Genomic DNA, 16,601 nt, shown 5'->3' on the forward strand with positions numbered 1-16,601 from the left:
CTTCAATTTCCTCTAATTTTCCTTCAATTTCGTTCTCATGCAAATATGTGACCTTTCACCTTTAGTTTCTCCTATTTTCCTTTATTTTCATAAAGAAAATGCCAATTAATGCCTCTTTTCCTTTGCCAATGCCTTTGCCAATTTCCTCTTAGCCATAATAAACCAAATGAACACCCACTAGGATGTTTTGCCCAACATTCAGCTTGGAATATGTGTCCCATGACCTTGGTCTTATTTTGTCTTTATTAACTTTATTACATGAACTGTTAAGCCGGGGTTGTTACAATCATAGTTTATGTGTTCTACATTTTGGAGGGTTTTTCGGTCTAATTTGCCCAAAATTTGGTAGGGATTTCGTGGAATTACAAGTTTGAGTTGTAATCTCTCCATAATCTAAATGCCCCAAGGGTTTTTCAGGGTGTTGAATCCATATATGTAGTCAAAACTCATTTTAAACAACCAAAATAAAGGTTTGACAAAAAAAAATCACTTGATTCTCACCAAAAACTCCAAAATATAACATGTTTAAACAACATCTTTACATTAATTCAATAGATATCCACATTTATAACACAAACTTCTTCAATGTATCCACAACCTAACAACCTACTTTTTACTCTATAATATCATTAAACAAAATAACACAAACCACTATAAATTATATTAATTTAAAAATAAAAATCATAACTTTTAACATTTTAAAAAATTAATTAATATTAATTTTAGATTACATTTAAATATAATACTATGTGCTAATATCATCCTACCCCATAGTGTTTTTTTTTTCAATTATAATTTATAATCCATTAAAATAAATATCTTATCATTTAAGAGTTTAAAAAGATTATTGATGGTGAATTTATATATAAATATAATATTATACATAAATATCATCCATTTTAATATCATATTTACTAAATATTGAAAAACTTATCTATGCAAAACGATTACAAATGTCACGATAAAAAGCTGACTTTATCTATTTTTATAATAAAAGTTTTGATACGGAGATGTGGTGGTGTTCTTAGAGCTTAGTTGACGGAGTAAAGAGGGTGTTAGACATTAAAGTGTGGATGTGTGGATTTTTAGTGTGATTTTTTGGTAAAAAAATTGTGGGTTTTTTGGTTTAATTTTTCTAGAAATTTATTAAAATTATAAGTTTGAAGGTAATTGCTCAGAGTATTTAGCATGTAAAGTTGGATTTATTTTTTCAACTTGTTTTGACGATGAACCACACTGGTTGGTTCGATGTGATTTACGCCGAAGTTCTACTTATAGGTAATTGCTTCACAATTGAAGTGTCTTATGGGTTTTCCAAAGCACTGAGTCTATATATAATTAAGAAATCAATTTAAATAATACAAATCAAGATTCCACCTCAAAATTTTCCACCAAATTCTAATACCAGAAAATCCAAAAAATCACACCAAAAAATCCCTGTATTAAATTTCTAACCGCAAATTACAAAAGATATATTTGCCACGTCGAACTATGAACTTGAAGACACTTATACCATGTCATATTATGATATTTTTTTTTAACTGGTTGCCATCTTGGACTACGAAGGCACCGATGCCACGTCATATATTATGATATTTAAAATGGTTGCCATCTTGGACTATGAAGGCACTGATGCCACGTCGTATTATGATATTCTTTCAAATGGTTGCCATCTTGGACTATGAAGGCACCTATGCCACGTCATATTATGATATTATTTAGAAAGGTTGCAAAGTTGTGCTGCTTTGTTTTATTTGCACTGCACTTCTTTGTCCGTAAAGGAAAAGATTGAAATTCCTTAAAGCCCATCGCAAGGTTACCTCAAAAGCAAAGCAAAGGATAAGATTTGTTGTACGAATATGTTTTTTCTTTTTTCCGTTCGATAGACAAAGCAGGAGGATATACATTTGAAAAAAATATAGACAGCAGTGAAGCTGCACGTGTGGTTATTCCAACTCTGAATATACAATAAATTCTCCAATTCGGTGTGACAGCGGATAAAAGATGGTTTTGTCGACACTCACATGAGAATCATGAGTATAGTAACTTTAGCTTTTAATTTATTAAATCTTGAAAGGGTTAAGATAAAATGTAAATATTGTTTATATTGATATAAAATGAATATAAACGAATTATTTGGTTTAATATGATCTATAGATTTGAATTTGAATTGGTTAACCCGCTTGGTTTGTACAATGGATTGATTTCCATCACTACCATTATCGCTCCCAAAGTACCCATAATTGCTTTTGTTACATTTTTTTTTTGAAGTGCAGGTCATAAATTTGATTATTTTTTTTAAATGTATGATGTATATTTATAATAGGATTTATTTTTAAAATATATAATTAGAATAAATTTTATATTTTATTTTGAAAAGAATTTATATACTATTAATTTTTTTAATCTTTTAAGTAAAATTATAATGATTTTGGAATGTTTTTCTTAATACATTTCAAATATAAAGATAAAATTTTAAATTTTTTTATGTATGTATAAGTTTAACATTTCATATGCAATGAGATTGGAGTATGTCTTAAAATTGTTTCTGCTTGGCTAAGAGCTCATCTTCCTCACACGTAAGGAAACATGTTAACGACCCAAGACCTAAAGGGATTTGGCAAGAGTGAAAGCCTGCCCCCTTACGAACCGCCAACGGGTTATTCCAAGTGGCATGGTTTTCCTTGAATAACAGTGATGAGTCAGCTTGCATTCGCGGATAACAGTTAGAGATGACTATCCTCACAATTGGTTTGACAACTGAGTTATGATAGGTTTTCCCACATGTATAGAACATCTCACATGCAAGAACTAAATTGAAATGGAGATGATAACTTTTTTCCCAATCACTTAAGTTAAACCCAACTAACATATATATTAACTAGCATAGGTCCATCTTAAATACAGATCTAACATGAGCCAAGAGGGATCTAATTTCTTTATGTGCATTTTTTTTTATGAACCAATATTATTTAAATGTTTTGTATAGTTTTTTTTTTAGATTTTTAGATTTTTTGTTTTGGCCGACATGAGCAAAATTTCAACTTTGATGATAGACGAACATCCTTACACATCATATTGGGTTGTAGAATGAGCATCTCGGCTTAATAATTTTTAATTTTATTTATTTATTTATTTATTTTTAAATAATGTAAAAGTTCAAATATTTTTTAATGTTGGTATTTGGTAATTATTATTTTTCTTTTCCTCGATGGGGGTGACAAATGACATATCTAGTGATTTGATGGGGGTCTCATTGTCCTCCCACATGCGATGCCTAGCGAGATGAAACACGCTTGACACACTTCTTTTGGCATTAAAGCACCGAGTTTTCTAGAGACGTGGAGGGTTAATTGTGTTAGAGCAAGGGGTGGCAAGCATTGCTGGCTAAGGAGAGGTATGAGGTTGCTGCCGGTAGGAGTTTACTTCTATTTGTTTTTGCAGGGTGACACACCGACGGTACCATTTCCTATGAGCCAAACAATTGTGCAGGCCAAAGGAATTTCAGCCAGTGTTGGTGGTGTTGTTTTTACAAATGTGAATCAAATGACCATCTCTGAGTGGGTATGTGATCCAGAATTAAAGGGGCGACCTCTTGATGATGGTGGTGGTGCAGTCATCTCATGGAATTTGCAGTGGACATACGAACTAAGAGAGGTGGTCAACTAGCAGTGCGCTCTTGCACTATGATAAGTATTAGTTATTTTGAATTAAAGCAAGGGCTTGACAGCTTGTCTTGTTGGATTTCACCTTTCGTGGGTAGGCTATGTGATCTTTGTTAAGTCCTAGTTAGGAAGATCGTCGAAAGGACAAGGTTAGGGGCTTTGGTGGCGGGTTTGCAGGTTAATTTTCAAGGTGTCGACAATGGAGATTGGTGCGTTAATAGTGTTTGGAAGGCAACGTCTCACTGCAGGGTCTAGGGTATGGAGTGTTTATGTGTGGAATTTATCTTGGTGGTGCTAGCAAACTATGACTATTAGGGTTCACAGATGGCTCCCTGGGAGCTTAAAGTGGGAAGTGAAGAGGTGGTGGCAACCAAGAGGGTTTGGGAGATGTATTGGGTGGACTGCTTGTGGGGGTGGCTAAGGTGATTGGGACTGTTGGGGTGCCATGCTGCATCAATGGGGCCGTGCTCGCCATGGAGGGGGCCCACGAGGCTAAGGAACCATTCACCATGAAGCTAACTATGACCTAGGGGAAGAGGTGGATCAACTAGCAGACCTTTCTCCTAGTCGAGTCGAGATGCCTTCTCCCTTTGATACATTGGATGAGCGTCTTCAACAAATTAGAGTTGAGTTCTTTTGGAGCAGCAAGATCAGGATAGACACAAGGATAGGAACGAAGCTATAGGGTTCATGAATGATCTCCAACAAAACTAATGGTAAATTTTCGACAAGATGGTGTCGTTGAGGAGAGGTAAAAAATGAATCCATGATAGATTAGTGAACCTTGAAGGTAGAATGGAGCATATAGAAGGTCATGTCCATGAGGCTTTCCATCATCCTCTGCCTCGAGTTAATGAGCAAGGTGGGCCAATTCTAGCTCTCCATCTTGAACAATGATGAAAATGGATTGTTTTGAGCTACTTGGAGATTTTTTAGTTATATTGAGTTATCAATCTATAGTTGTCCAGTGTCATTAGTTTATTTGTAATGTGGTTTTGTTTTCATCTTTGGACCAACAACTCTGGTAGAAATGACACCTTTAATTTTAGTTTATGGAGCCTATCATGATGTAACATGAATGTGAATTAATATAAAACGTTGATTTAACAAAATATACTATTTCTCTTTAAATTAAAATAAATTATTTATTTATTGTAACATAATGAATATGTATGTCAAAAGATCTTAGCTCGAGTGATTTGGTGGACAAATTGTTTTCTGAGCTATGTGGGTTTAAGTCTCTGGAGACATGTTGTTACTGGTCATTTGTGACATTTATGAAATAGTTGCATTTGGTGTAATAGTAATAGATTTGATCCCTCTTGGCACTTGATAGATTAGGGGGTTAACATGAATCTAAAAGAGCATTTTAATATGGATAATGTGGGTCTAAAAAAACAAATCTCAATGCAACTATGTATATATTAAATAAAACAAGTAAAACTAAAATTTTGTTATAACCAAAGCATTTTATTAGTATGATGTTTAAGATGAAGTAGTAATTCCTTTCATGCTCAACATGGAGTTGACATGTTATACGTATTCCTTCCTTGCTCAACATGAAGTCATGGAGTTAACATGGATTGAGATGAAGAATACATGTAATTCCTTTCATGTTCAACATTGAGTTAACACACATATAAACTCCATGCTTAGCAAAGAAAGAATATGTACAACCACACACATACATATATATATATATATATATATATCAACTCCATGTCCTTCCTCAACATAGAGTTGATATATGGGTATGTGAATTCCATATTGAACATAAAAAATTACACTTTTACTCCAACTTAAACAATACACTAATAAAATACTATATATATATATTATTTAATATATACATGGTGCATTGAATTTTTTTTGAGATCTACATTATCATATTAATATGTTATTTTTTATTACTATAATTTTAAATACACTTTAAAATTACACTTTCTCTTTATATTAGGTAGTAAAAAATGTAAAAAACATATATTTTATATATTTCTCTTTGTACGCATCTTCCCCATATTACACTAGAGTGTCTCTCCCTGAATAATTTTAAATCAAAATATTATATAAAATGGTACTTATCATACATTTGACTTTAGTTCTCTGAAATGACTATTTATATGAGTGAGACAATCTGCTTAGCATAAACCACTCCTTTAGTATGATGGAGACAATCTATATAAGGTAGCCATGCTTTTTATAATTTTGAATTTTGATGGAAATAAATGTCACTATCTCTATTTAATTATGAAATGAATGACTTATTAATCCATTTAAGTTTAATAATAATAATAATTATATATATTTAATTTTGTTTTGTTAATTAAATTAATTAAAAGAAATAAAAAAATGTTATATATATATTAATATATTAAAAAAATTATATAATTAGATATATCATAAGTTTTATAATTTATATAAATATTTTAAAAATAATCATCATAAGTTTTATAATTTATATAAATATTTAAAAAATAATCGTTATAAGTTAAGGAAAATTATAAAATATGGTACTAAATCATGAATTAGCTTAGATTCATTTTAATTCTAGATCCAAGAGGGATCGAATCTCTTTTCATTCTAAAAGAAGTTTACACCTCAAGAGATTTGATCCCTCTCGACACTTGATAGATCCGAAGTTAAGATGGATCTATGCTGCTTTAATTATTAACCAGCATAGATCCATCTTAAATACAGATCTAACATGAGCCCAAAAGGATCCTATCTATATATATATATATATATATATTTTTTAAATTTGTATTTTGGTCGACATGAGCAAAATTTCAACTTTGATGAACACCCTTACACATCATACTAGGCGGTAGTATGAACCTCTTACTCAATAATTGATAATTATAAATATTAATTTTATTTTTATTTTTAATTTCAATTTTATGTAATTTGACCTCGTCAAAATGTTTTAATTAATGACTATAATTATCAATTTTATTTTTATTATATATATATATTTTTAATTGTATTTTAAGTTTATTTTTATTGTTATCTAATTTGACCTAATCAAAATGTTTACATCACATATCATAACCTTATAGCATCTCTTCCATATTAAGCTGGAGAGTACCTCTTAAGGCAATAATATTAATATCAAAGTGAAAGAAAATGTATCATATCAATCATGTAAACTTTTCAATTAGTAAATCATTTGATAGAATATTGAACTATCAAGCACCCTTGTGTCATCACATATGTGAAAGCAACTAGACATCCAACCTAAAATCATTGAAAACAACTATTTGCCTATTGAAAAACTTAAGATTTTTTTTTAAAATAATCTATACTTTTAATTTTTTTTTTTATTTTTTATATAAATATATTATTAAAACAAATTCATTTTATAGAATAAAAACAATATAGATACAAAGGTGAAGAAGAATTCACTGATTTCCCAAAAAAGTTGTCCTATAATCTTGTAACAAATAACCTTTTCCATTAAGTAATTTGATAAGATGATAATGAAAAGTCTCAACAACATATATGTACGTTCTCAAAATAAGATATTAGTGATTGGACATGAGGGGGAAAATCTCAATTTTAATAATAAAACATTGTCATTTTTTGCAATTTTTGACAAGGTAGATGTATTTCTAGATCTTCATTTCCTTTTTTAGGTACTTAAATTTTGTAAAATTGCAATTCAATTAAATAGTTCCAATTTTAAATTACATTTTTTACCAAATTTATGAGAAAATGTATTAAAAAAGAAATTTATTTGTTATAAAATCAACTTATTTGATTTCACTATTATCAAATTTTATTTGTTAAAAAATCAACTTATTTCATTTTACTATTTATCCAAATCTCATTTATTTATTAATAATCCTTAATTTCAATTTATACAAATAAATGATTAAAAACAAATTTCAAAATATATTTAATTTTGCTTTTAAAAATACATTTTAACAATATCTTTAAAAACCCAATTACATTTACAATTAATTAATGCATAATTAAATACACAAACCAATAACCTTTACACCTTAAATGTAATTAATATATGCAAATCAATAATATTTAAGCCTTTTAACTATAAAAGACTTTTACACACCTAACAATAAGGTACTTTCAATTTATAAAATCTGTAAAACCTAAATTTAATAAAATACTTTAAAAACTTCACCATCAATACACACCTCCATAGCATAAGGTATTTTTCAACTAAATACACAATTTATGAGGTTTGTAGATCTAAATTTGGTAAGAGATCACACAATTCCCAATGAATACACCGAGAATTTAAGGTATTCAACAAAAAAAAGGTACAGTTTATAAGGTTTGTAAATCAAGTTTTAAATCCACATTTAGAACCAATAGTGTAGAGAGTATACAAAGCTGTAACCATCACACCACCTAGCAATAAGGTACTCTCAAACTAAATACATTGTTTATAAAGTTTGGATTATAGATCTAAATTTGGTAAACAACCTTAATTTACCACCAACCATGTACACACTCTCTAAGTATATAAAATTTTAATATAACAAAGTGAGACGTAAGCCCCCAGCTTTGTGTTTTTTTAATTAGCCACAAGGTTGGGAGTGTACAAATTTTCAAACACGAGCGATTTAACTATACTCCTGATATTCCGTATAGGTAGAGCTGGCTGAATCAGACTCCTGAAAAAAGTCCCCCCAAACTGCATGAATGAAACCTGTGGAAAGAGAAGAGGAGAGAGAAAAAGATGGAAGGAAAAATTAAAAGAAAAGAATAAGGAAATTAAAAACTGCGAAAAGTTACGGGGAGCGGATTTTAAGTAGAATTAAAACTCTCGAGTGAAGCGAGTGTGGCGTTCTTGGAGTCGAGCGTTCGATTTCTACTCGACGGGAGTGAGCAATGGCAGTCAAATCAATTTTAATTTTCTCCCTTTCACCGCTCGAGACCGAAGGAAACATGGAGGCCAGGGGGCGTCATAGAGTTTGACCGGTTCCGTAGGGTTATGGAACGGCGGTTTTTTGAATTTTTTAACATGAAGAAACTCACGTTTTCTGGGTTTTAACAGAAGGAAGATTCCAATTTCAGCGGGTAAGAGTAGTTAAACCGACGATGCTTCTTCTGGAAGGGAGTAGTTGGCGTTTGGCTTGAATTCCGGCAACTCATAAAATCTTACGCAACAAGGCCTTCGCTCAACTCCACATGCGACAGATCTATGCAAGAGCCACCGATCCTGCTGCCCTGCCATTTATGTCAACAGGTTTTGATGTTTTTCTTTTTCGGAATATTCTGAATTTATATTTAGCACTCTCTTTCGCCGAGACTGGCCGTTGGAATCCTTTTATTTCTGTAGTTATTTCGTTTGGATTTCTTCATTTGGGGTTTCAACTGTTTGGTCGATTTTGCAGCCATATTGGGAGCCATTTATTGAGTAGCTTGGTTTCGGACTGTTTTCTCAGCTGAGAGCTGTATTCAGAACGCTTTATTCGATATTTTGTGGGCTCAAGTACCTTAATAGTTTTCACAGTGGAGAATCACAGGGAAGACAATTCGAAACATAGGGTTTTTACGAAAACCCTGGAACTCTAAGGGACAACAAATTACGATAGATTTTCACGTTTTGTGATGATAGTGGGGGGTTCTGTAACTGTATGCAAGCATATATTGTGTATATGTGATCGTTCGATGGGAAGAATTTCACGTAGGCAAGAGGGCATGCTCCAGTTTGTAATCTTATAATTGGGGGTCATTGACGGGTTCGGTATGTTCTACAGTTCCGGGTCACAGCCCTGGTGCATTTAATAGGTTGGTTATCTCATGAGATTCCATGACAGCTGGTGCAGAATTTTGGAATTGTAAGTTAGCAGGGCTGGAATCGCTTACTTCAAACCGTTGATGGTTTCAGGATTATTAGAAATTTATGTGATTCGGACATTGGCAACCATATATTGTATTTCATGAATTGTGCACGGAGATAAAATTCAGGTTGGTTTTGTTTCCAGTTAATCACCTTGGGCATGGAGCATCATATGTCAGGTGGTCCTGTAATGTTTGCTTGGCAGTGGATACTGGCTTGCTTGATAGTGTTGGTTGACTTGAGGTGATGGATCACTCTCTGTACGTCTCTCGGCGGGTCGGAACCGTGAATTGTGATTGTCCTCTGTAGCGGTGCTGCAGTTGAGTTTTTCAGATTTCATAATGATGATTTCCAGAGGTCTCTTTGGATGGTCTCCTCCCCACATACAACCTTTGACACCTGTTTCTGAAGTGTCTGAGCCGCCGGAGTCACCATCACCATATTTGGATAACGGTCCAGAAGCCCTACAAGTGGAAGATGATGGAGGTGTTGAGGAGGCTGAAGAGATGGAGCCTCCTCCCGCAGCTGTACCCTTCTTGAGGCTTTTTGCCTGTGCAGATGGGTTAGACTGTATTTTGATGATTGTTGGGTCTCTTGCAGCTGCGGCACATGGTGCAGCATTGGTGGTCTATTTGCACTTTTTTGGAAAAATCATAAATATGCTCAGTTTGCACCGCCCACCCGGTTCACCAGAGGAATTGTTTCATGAGTTTACAAAGGTTGGTTTTGTATAATTCAAATTTGACCCTCCATCTAGTGTACTCAAGCTAGGTTTGTACCTCTAGTTTCTAGATAATTTATATACCGCGTTAATGGCTGTCAGCTTTATGTGAAACTGGTAAAGTCGTAATAGTATGCGCCCATGCCCCCATTTTTCTACTTAGCCATGACGGAAAAATGAAACCACTTCTTGTACCAATTTCAGCTGAATGCAAATACTCATCACCAATAAACGGATGTCGATGTTGTCGTTGAAGTGAGATATAAGTTTGATTTTCTCTGCAGTACTTAATGATTTTTTACCCCTAAGTTTACTCCTTTTCATGTGCCCTGCATCTGTATTTTTCTTTAGATTTCCAATTTTGGTTTTGATGGTTTTTGATGATACAGGGTTTGATGATCCTATATGAGAACACACAAATCTTAATATTGTGCCAAGTATCTTCTTCCACTATCAATTTATTTGTAATGATTTCTTAGGCACTAATGCTTTAGTGAAGTAATTAATCTGGGATATGTGATTTCTCCTACACTCTTTTTCTGAACTTATTTTATTTGGAAGGTCTCTCAGTTCTTATTGCAGAAGGCTTTTTTTTTTCTAAAGTGGTTATACTCTTCTAAATGAAATGATCTCCCAAGCAAACTATAATGTTGTTTTTCGTAAACTGCCTGGGAAAATCCCTTTGTATCTCCCCTTGTTTTGAGGATGGTACTCAGGGTAAATCCTAGAATTTTTAGGGCACAAGGCCCATCAACAACAGGGCTTGAAGCCATTACAACAATATACTCAATGTGTGCTCAACATGTCACTAATGGGAATAGAACCTGGGTGGGGAGTAGAATACTCCATCCCACAACCACAAAGGTAGACCCGGTTGACATTCTATTCCAGTCAATAACAGAGCTTGAAGCCATTACAACAATGTACTCAATGTGAGTTCAATAAGTCTATAATGCGAATAGAACCTTGGTGGTGAGGATAACGCTCCATCCCACAACCACTCAGGCCAGACCCAGTTGACATTCCATTTCCAATATCCTAGAATTGAAAGCCTTTGCTGAGCTAAATTTGGCTTCTGACTTTTTCATGGTGTTTGACGATATCTGCTAAGTTGACACAACATAGTGCTTTATCTTTTAAAGATCATGGTAAAAACAAGATTTTGTGGAACAAATTTGAGCCTTTTTTAATTTCATTAATTTAAACGACCATAATAGATAAATTCAAGTGAAACTCTTTTTCATTTTATTTTCTTTATTTGTTGTTGGTTAGCAGGTAAAGGATGATTATAGCATGGTTTGTTAGGATACTTCAATTTTTGTCTTAATTAATTCCTTTTTAATTGTTCCAGATTGGAAGTTTTCATAGATGTATGCTAAATACTTTCCATACTTATGCAATATTGGTTTTTTGCAGCACGCTCTGCATATTATGTATATAGCAGCAGCTGTTTTTGCTGCTGGTTGGATTGGTAAGCTACTTCCTGATTGTGACTTATAATTGATGTGCACCTATCTTGATCAGAATCCCGATATAGTGGGATTAGTTCTAGTTTTGACTGTGCTTTCAACTGTACACCAGTTCAACTCTATCCTGCTATTCATTCATTTTTGTTTGCTTCATAACCTGCTTAGAGTTTGCGATTGTAGGGTTGCATTTGACTCTATCTGTGATTGTGCATCTGGATTCTGACCTGATTTTTGCTTTCTTTGTCTTGGGAAATAGAGGTCTCGTGTTGGATTCTTACTGGAGAGAGACAGACAGCAGTCATTAGGTCCAAATATGTCCAAGTATTGCTGAATCAGGACATGAGTTTTTTTGATACGTATGGAAATAATGGAGACATTGTGAGCCAAGTCTTAAGTGATGTGCTTCTTATTCAGTCCGCTTTGAGTGAGAAGGTATGTGGTCATATTTTTCGTAATCTTGAACACCAGAATTCAAGCATTTTTTCTCTAGTATCTTTTTTTTGTAAATTGAGAAGATGCTTTTCAAAGTGACAAAAGGAATTATTTATGCAACAGGTGGGAAATTATGTCCATAACATGGCAACGTTTTTTGGAGGCCTTGCTGTGGGATTCATAAACAGTTGGCAAATTGCCCTTGTAACTCTGGCTACTGGTCCCTTTATTGTGGCTGCAGGGGGGATATCAAATATATTTCTCCACAGGCTTGCAGAACAGATTCAGGATGCATATGCTGAAGCTGCGAGCATTGCAGAGCAGGTTTGGAACCTTTTTAGTTAGATTTGTTATATCTTTTGAATAAACATTATGGTTCAACTAATTTCTTGTTTTCTATAACTGTTCATTAAATCTAGTACATGTTTTCTCATTGCAACATTTCTCCATGTTAATAAATAACTTATAAGGATGTTGAAATATTATTTGAACTTTGAGTGTGATCAAACTGGAGCACTGTTGGCAGCAAATTGTATATTAAGCTAGTGATTTCTTCATGCAAAAACAGAAGAAAACAACCAACTATGAACCACAGTACAAGTTTTTCCTGTATAGAAAATATTGAAGCATCATAGCCCACAACATGGTAAAATATGTAAATTCTATAAGGCAACACGCTGGCATCTGTCAATAAATCAAACTAAATGCTTGAAAACAACATTTTTTACTTGTAATCTTCAAATTAATGCTTTATTATAAAAGAGTAAATATTGTTCCTGCACGTACTTGATGCACCATAGCTATGTAGCCTTCCGATCTGTGCAACCATAGACTGCAAAGACTGCTGGCAGGATCAACGTAATAACTGTAAAAAACGTGCTGTAGCTTGTACAGCCTTGAAAAGCAAGTTTTGGATTCTTTAATCTGTCCTACACTGAGACATATGTCTTTCACTGCATGATTCTAGTTAACTTGGCCATGCAGATCTTGTGTGAGGAAAGAAAATTAACATTTGTGTATAGGAGACTAGTAGGATTTGTGTCCAACAAGATCTTCCATTCAAGTTCCCCACTCTACAATTTTTGTTGTGTATATTCATATTTGGGTAGTTGCTAGATTGTAGATATTTAATTTTCTCTTTCATATGTTTCATGTTTTCCTCCCATTGCATTGACTTCTTGGTTGGTCTTTATGTTTTTTGTCCTCTTCATGCTCTGGTTTTACCTTGTCTTTTACAGCCTCTGCTAGTTAGAACAAGGAACTTTGTGCTACAAATTTGAAAAAACACTAAAAAGACAAAGAAGTTGAATGCTTTACTCAACCACCTCAACAAACAGACTTTTGCTAGCTTTGACTTCTAGATTTTGGTTGCCAGAAGATGATACCTATTGCTGTCTGTTTAGGATATCAACAAAGCCTTTTTATTTGATTCTGTTTCTTATTTTTTAAGTGTTTCCTATACAGCAACCTTCTTTGCCTTGGTTCGCTCAACTATGTGGTCATGTCTAGTTTCTAGATCAAGAAAGTGGTAATTTGTAAATGAGAAATCAACCTTGTTTTCTGGTTTGTTATTATCCTGTATAATTTTCTTGAAGATTTTAAAATTGTGAAATCAATATCTGTAATCTTTTCGTCACAGTGCAAACTGTGTTCTTTTACTGAAATCAGCATACTCTATAAATTGATGCGTTTATTTTCCTATTAGTATGATGTTATTGTAGCAAACCAAAAGGTGGCATTCACAAGAAGAAAATGAGTTATTATTCTGTTTACAATGTTTCTTTTCTTCTTCCAATGTAAACCTTGCGGGAAGCTACTGGTCACTTCCTCACATTTATAGATAGTATCCAGTGTAAACTCATTGGCACTTGACGTATGGACATCAAGCGAGGCACACAACAGTGGCAGTCAGACTGGGACATTAACCCCAAGATCTTCTGCATGAATCTTGAAGAACTCAATGTTATTATTTTAAAATATATTACGCAGCCCAAGTAAGCATTTTAGTATTTAAGTTAGGGATTTTGCTTAAGTAGGGGAGCAATATTATTGCAGTAAACCAAAAAACTGCCATATATGATTACATTTGAGGAGTATTTTTGTTCTATATTTTTATTGGATTCTTGGACACACAAAGCTTTAGTATGGAAGTTGTCAAGGTATTTTTTAAGAATTCAAATATTATGCCTATTTATAGTATTATAGGTGACTATCCTGATTTGAAAAGTCATACATATAGAATGTAGGGGAATATTCAAGAAAGGACATGTAATTTACTATTAAAATTGGTAAATTTTTGGCGAATATTACCCATTTAATCATATACATGTAAAAAATAGGCTAATTTTTAATCAAATGGACAACCATTTTTTCAGAAAATGTCCAAAAAATAGCCAATTAATGAAATTTTGCCCCTAAAATTTTCCTTGGAACTTGTTTTCAAGGAATCACTCAGCCTTTCCAAAAACTTTCCCACATTTTTCAGGGTCGCACTCTAACTAATAGATGTTTTGGCTTTTTCCTCCAGAATCCAGTGATACAATTTTAGGTGAGATTGTAATTTCTTGTTGTTTAAAATCAGTTTTTGAATGCATAAATGGATTCAGTGCCCTGAAAAACCCCTGGGCACTTGGATTCTGTAGATTACACAAATTAAACTTGCAATTCTAAAAAGTCTCTGCCAGATTTTGGGCAAAATTAACTGGAAAAAATGCCCAGAAAAGGGCCAAAACGTCTATTAATTAGACAATACTTTCTTGGAGAGCATTAGAACTGTGCACTTTGTATTCTAGGACAACAATGAATCTCACCTAATACATGCAAATCAGGTTGCTGAGTGGTTCTAATGGTTAAGAACATGTGTTTTCTCCTGGGAGGTCACATGTTCAAATCCAGAGTGGGCTAGGGTCTGTACACCTCTGTAATCTTTAGCAGTCATTGACTAACAAGGGGTACTCATACACCAATTTGGTGTCTGGCTTGACTGTGAGTTTAAAATTAGATTACTATTGTTAATGGCTGTAAATCAAACAATGATTGAAGTGCTGTGATATTTTAATTTATCTTTGTTGTATATCTATGCATTGTTGATTGAGGATAGTGCAGAAATGGCAATGTGGCCTGCCTAATTTTTCTCATGTTTTTGTTTTACAAACAATGATTGAAGTGCCGTGATATTTTAATTTTTGTTGTATATCTATGCATTGTTGATTGAGGATAGTGCAGAAATGGCAATGTGGCCTGCCTAATTTTTCTCATGTTTTTGTTTTTTATTTAGAATCGTTGACCATTGCATCTGCCTGGCCCATGCCTTGATTTGTGTATGATCGTTGTAACTTGAGACAACATAGGTCTTTACATTCAGAGTTGATTTTTACAGGCTATTGCTTATGTGCGGACATTGTATGCATTCACAAATGAGACATTGGCAAAATATTCATATGCGACTTCACTTCAGGCAACACTGAGATATGGTATACAAATAAGTCTTGTACAAGGACTTGGACTTGGATTTACATATGGGCTTGCTATATGCTCCTGTGCGTTGCAGCTTTGGTTTGGTAGGTTCTTGATCTCGCATAAAAGAGCCAATGGTGGAGAGGTCATCACTGCCCTTTTTGCTATAATTCTTAGCGGCCTGTAAGTATAACATATGAACATCGATATAGCAATTGGAGCATTTCTATTTTTGTTTTTATTTATTTTTTGTTGTTTCTTTTTCGTGAACTAATAATCTTAATTAAAATGTTTTCTTGCTGTCCAGTATCATTTGAAAATTTGATCTAACTCGAAATTCTGTGTTTTCCTTCAGTGGTCTCAATCAAGCAGCCACAAACTTCTATTCCTTTGAGCAAGGAAGGATTGCTGCTTATAGGCTGTATGAGATGATAAGTCGGTCGCCTGCAAGCATTAATCACGAAGGAAAGACTTTACCTGGTGTTCAGGGGAATATCGAATTTAGGAATGTCTATTTCAGCTATCTTTCTCGACCTGACATACCTATTTTAAGTGGGTTTTACTTAACTGTACCTAGCAAAAAAACTGTTGCACTTGTTGGAAGAAATGGTTCTGGAAAAAGTAGCATTATTCCACTTATGGAGCGATTCTATGATCCTACGTTAGGTGGGTCTCCTTTTATTCCTGTCAGTAGTGCTGAATTTTTTTAACACTTAACTTTTTCATTGCCAAGGTACTTTGTAGTTCCTAATTTATTCAATACTCAACCATGGGGAGATCTTCACATCAGGCTTGGCTTATCCCTGCAGGAGAAGTACTCCTGGATGGAGAAAATATCAAAAACCTTCAAATTGAATGGCTAAGAAGTCAAATAGGACTGGTAACTCAAGAACCTGCTCTGTTAAGATTGAGTATTAAAGAGAATATTGTATATGGACGATCAACTGCAACGTTTGATCAGATAGAAGAGGCAGCAAAGATTGCGCATGCTCATACATTTATCAGCTCACTTCCTAATGGATATGATACCCAGGTAGCAGCCTTAACCA

The 16,601-nt window shown here is 33.6% G+C and overlaps 1 protein-coding gene across 1 annotated transcript in view; it reads left to right on the forward strand.

Annotated features, from left to right (window-relative positions):
• Positions 1-8,450: 8,450 nt before the first annotated feature.
• Positions 8,451-16,601, forward strand: part of LOC149190433 (ABC transporter B family member 6-like) — an 89,877-nt gene continuing 81,726 nt past the window's right edge. The window contains exons 1-8 of the mRNA XM_089412150.1: positions 8,451-8,877; positions 9,026-10,193; positions 11,612-11,666; positions 11,921-12,096; positions 12,220-12,420; positions 15,476-15,735; positions 15,908-16,218; positions 16,362-16,585. Of these exons, the coding sequence (XP_089268276.1) occupies positions 9,816-10,193; positions 11,612-11,666; positions 11,921-12,096; positions 12,220-12,420; positions 15,476-15,735; positions 15,908-16,218; positions 16,362-16,585 (1,605 nt within the window). The 5' untranslated portion in view covers positions 8,451-8,877; positions 9,026-9,815. The remainder of the gene's footprint in view (positions 8,878-9,025; positions 10,194-11,611; positions 11,667-11,920; positions 12,097-12,219; positions 12,421-15,475; positions 15,736-15,907; positions 16,219-16,361; positions 16,586-16,601) is intronic.

This window comes from Pinus tabuliformis, chromosome 3_1 (genome assembly GCF_031772625.1).
Source record: "Pinus tabuliformis cultivar Carrire ecotype Pingquan chromosome 3_1, CPIR1, whole genome shotgun sequence".
Classification (NCBI taxonomy): Eukaryota; Viridiplantae; Streptophyta; class Pinopsida; order Pinales; family Pinaceae; genus Pinus; species Pinus tabuliformis.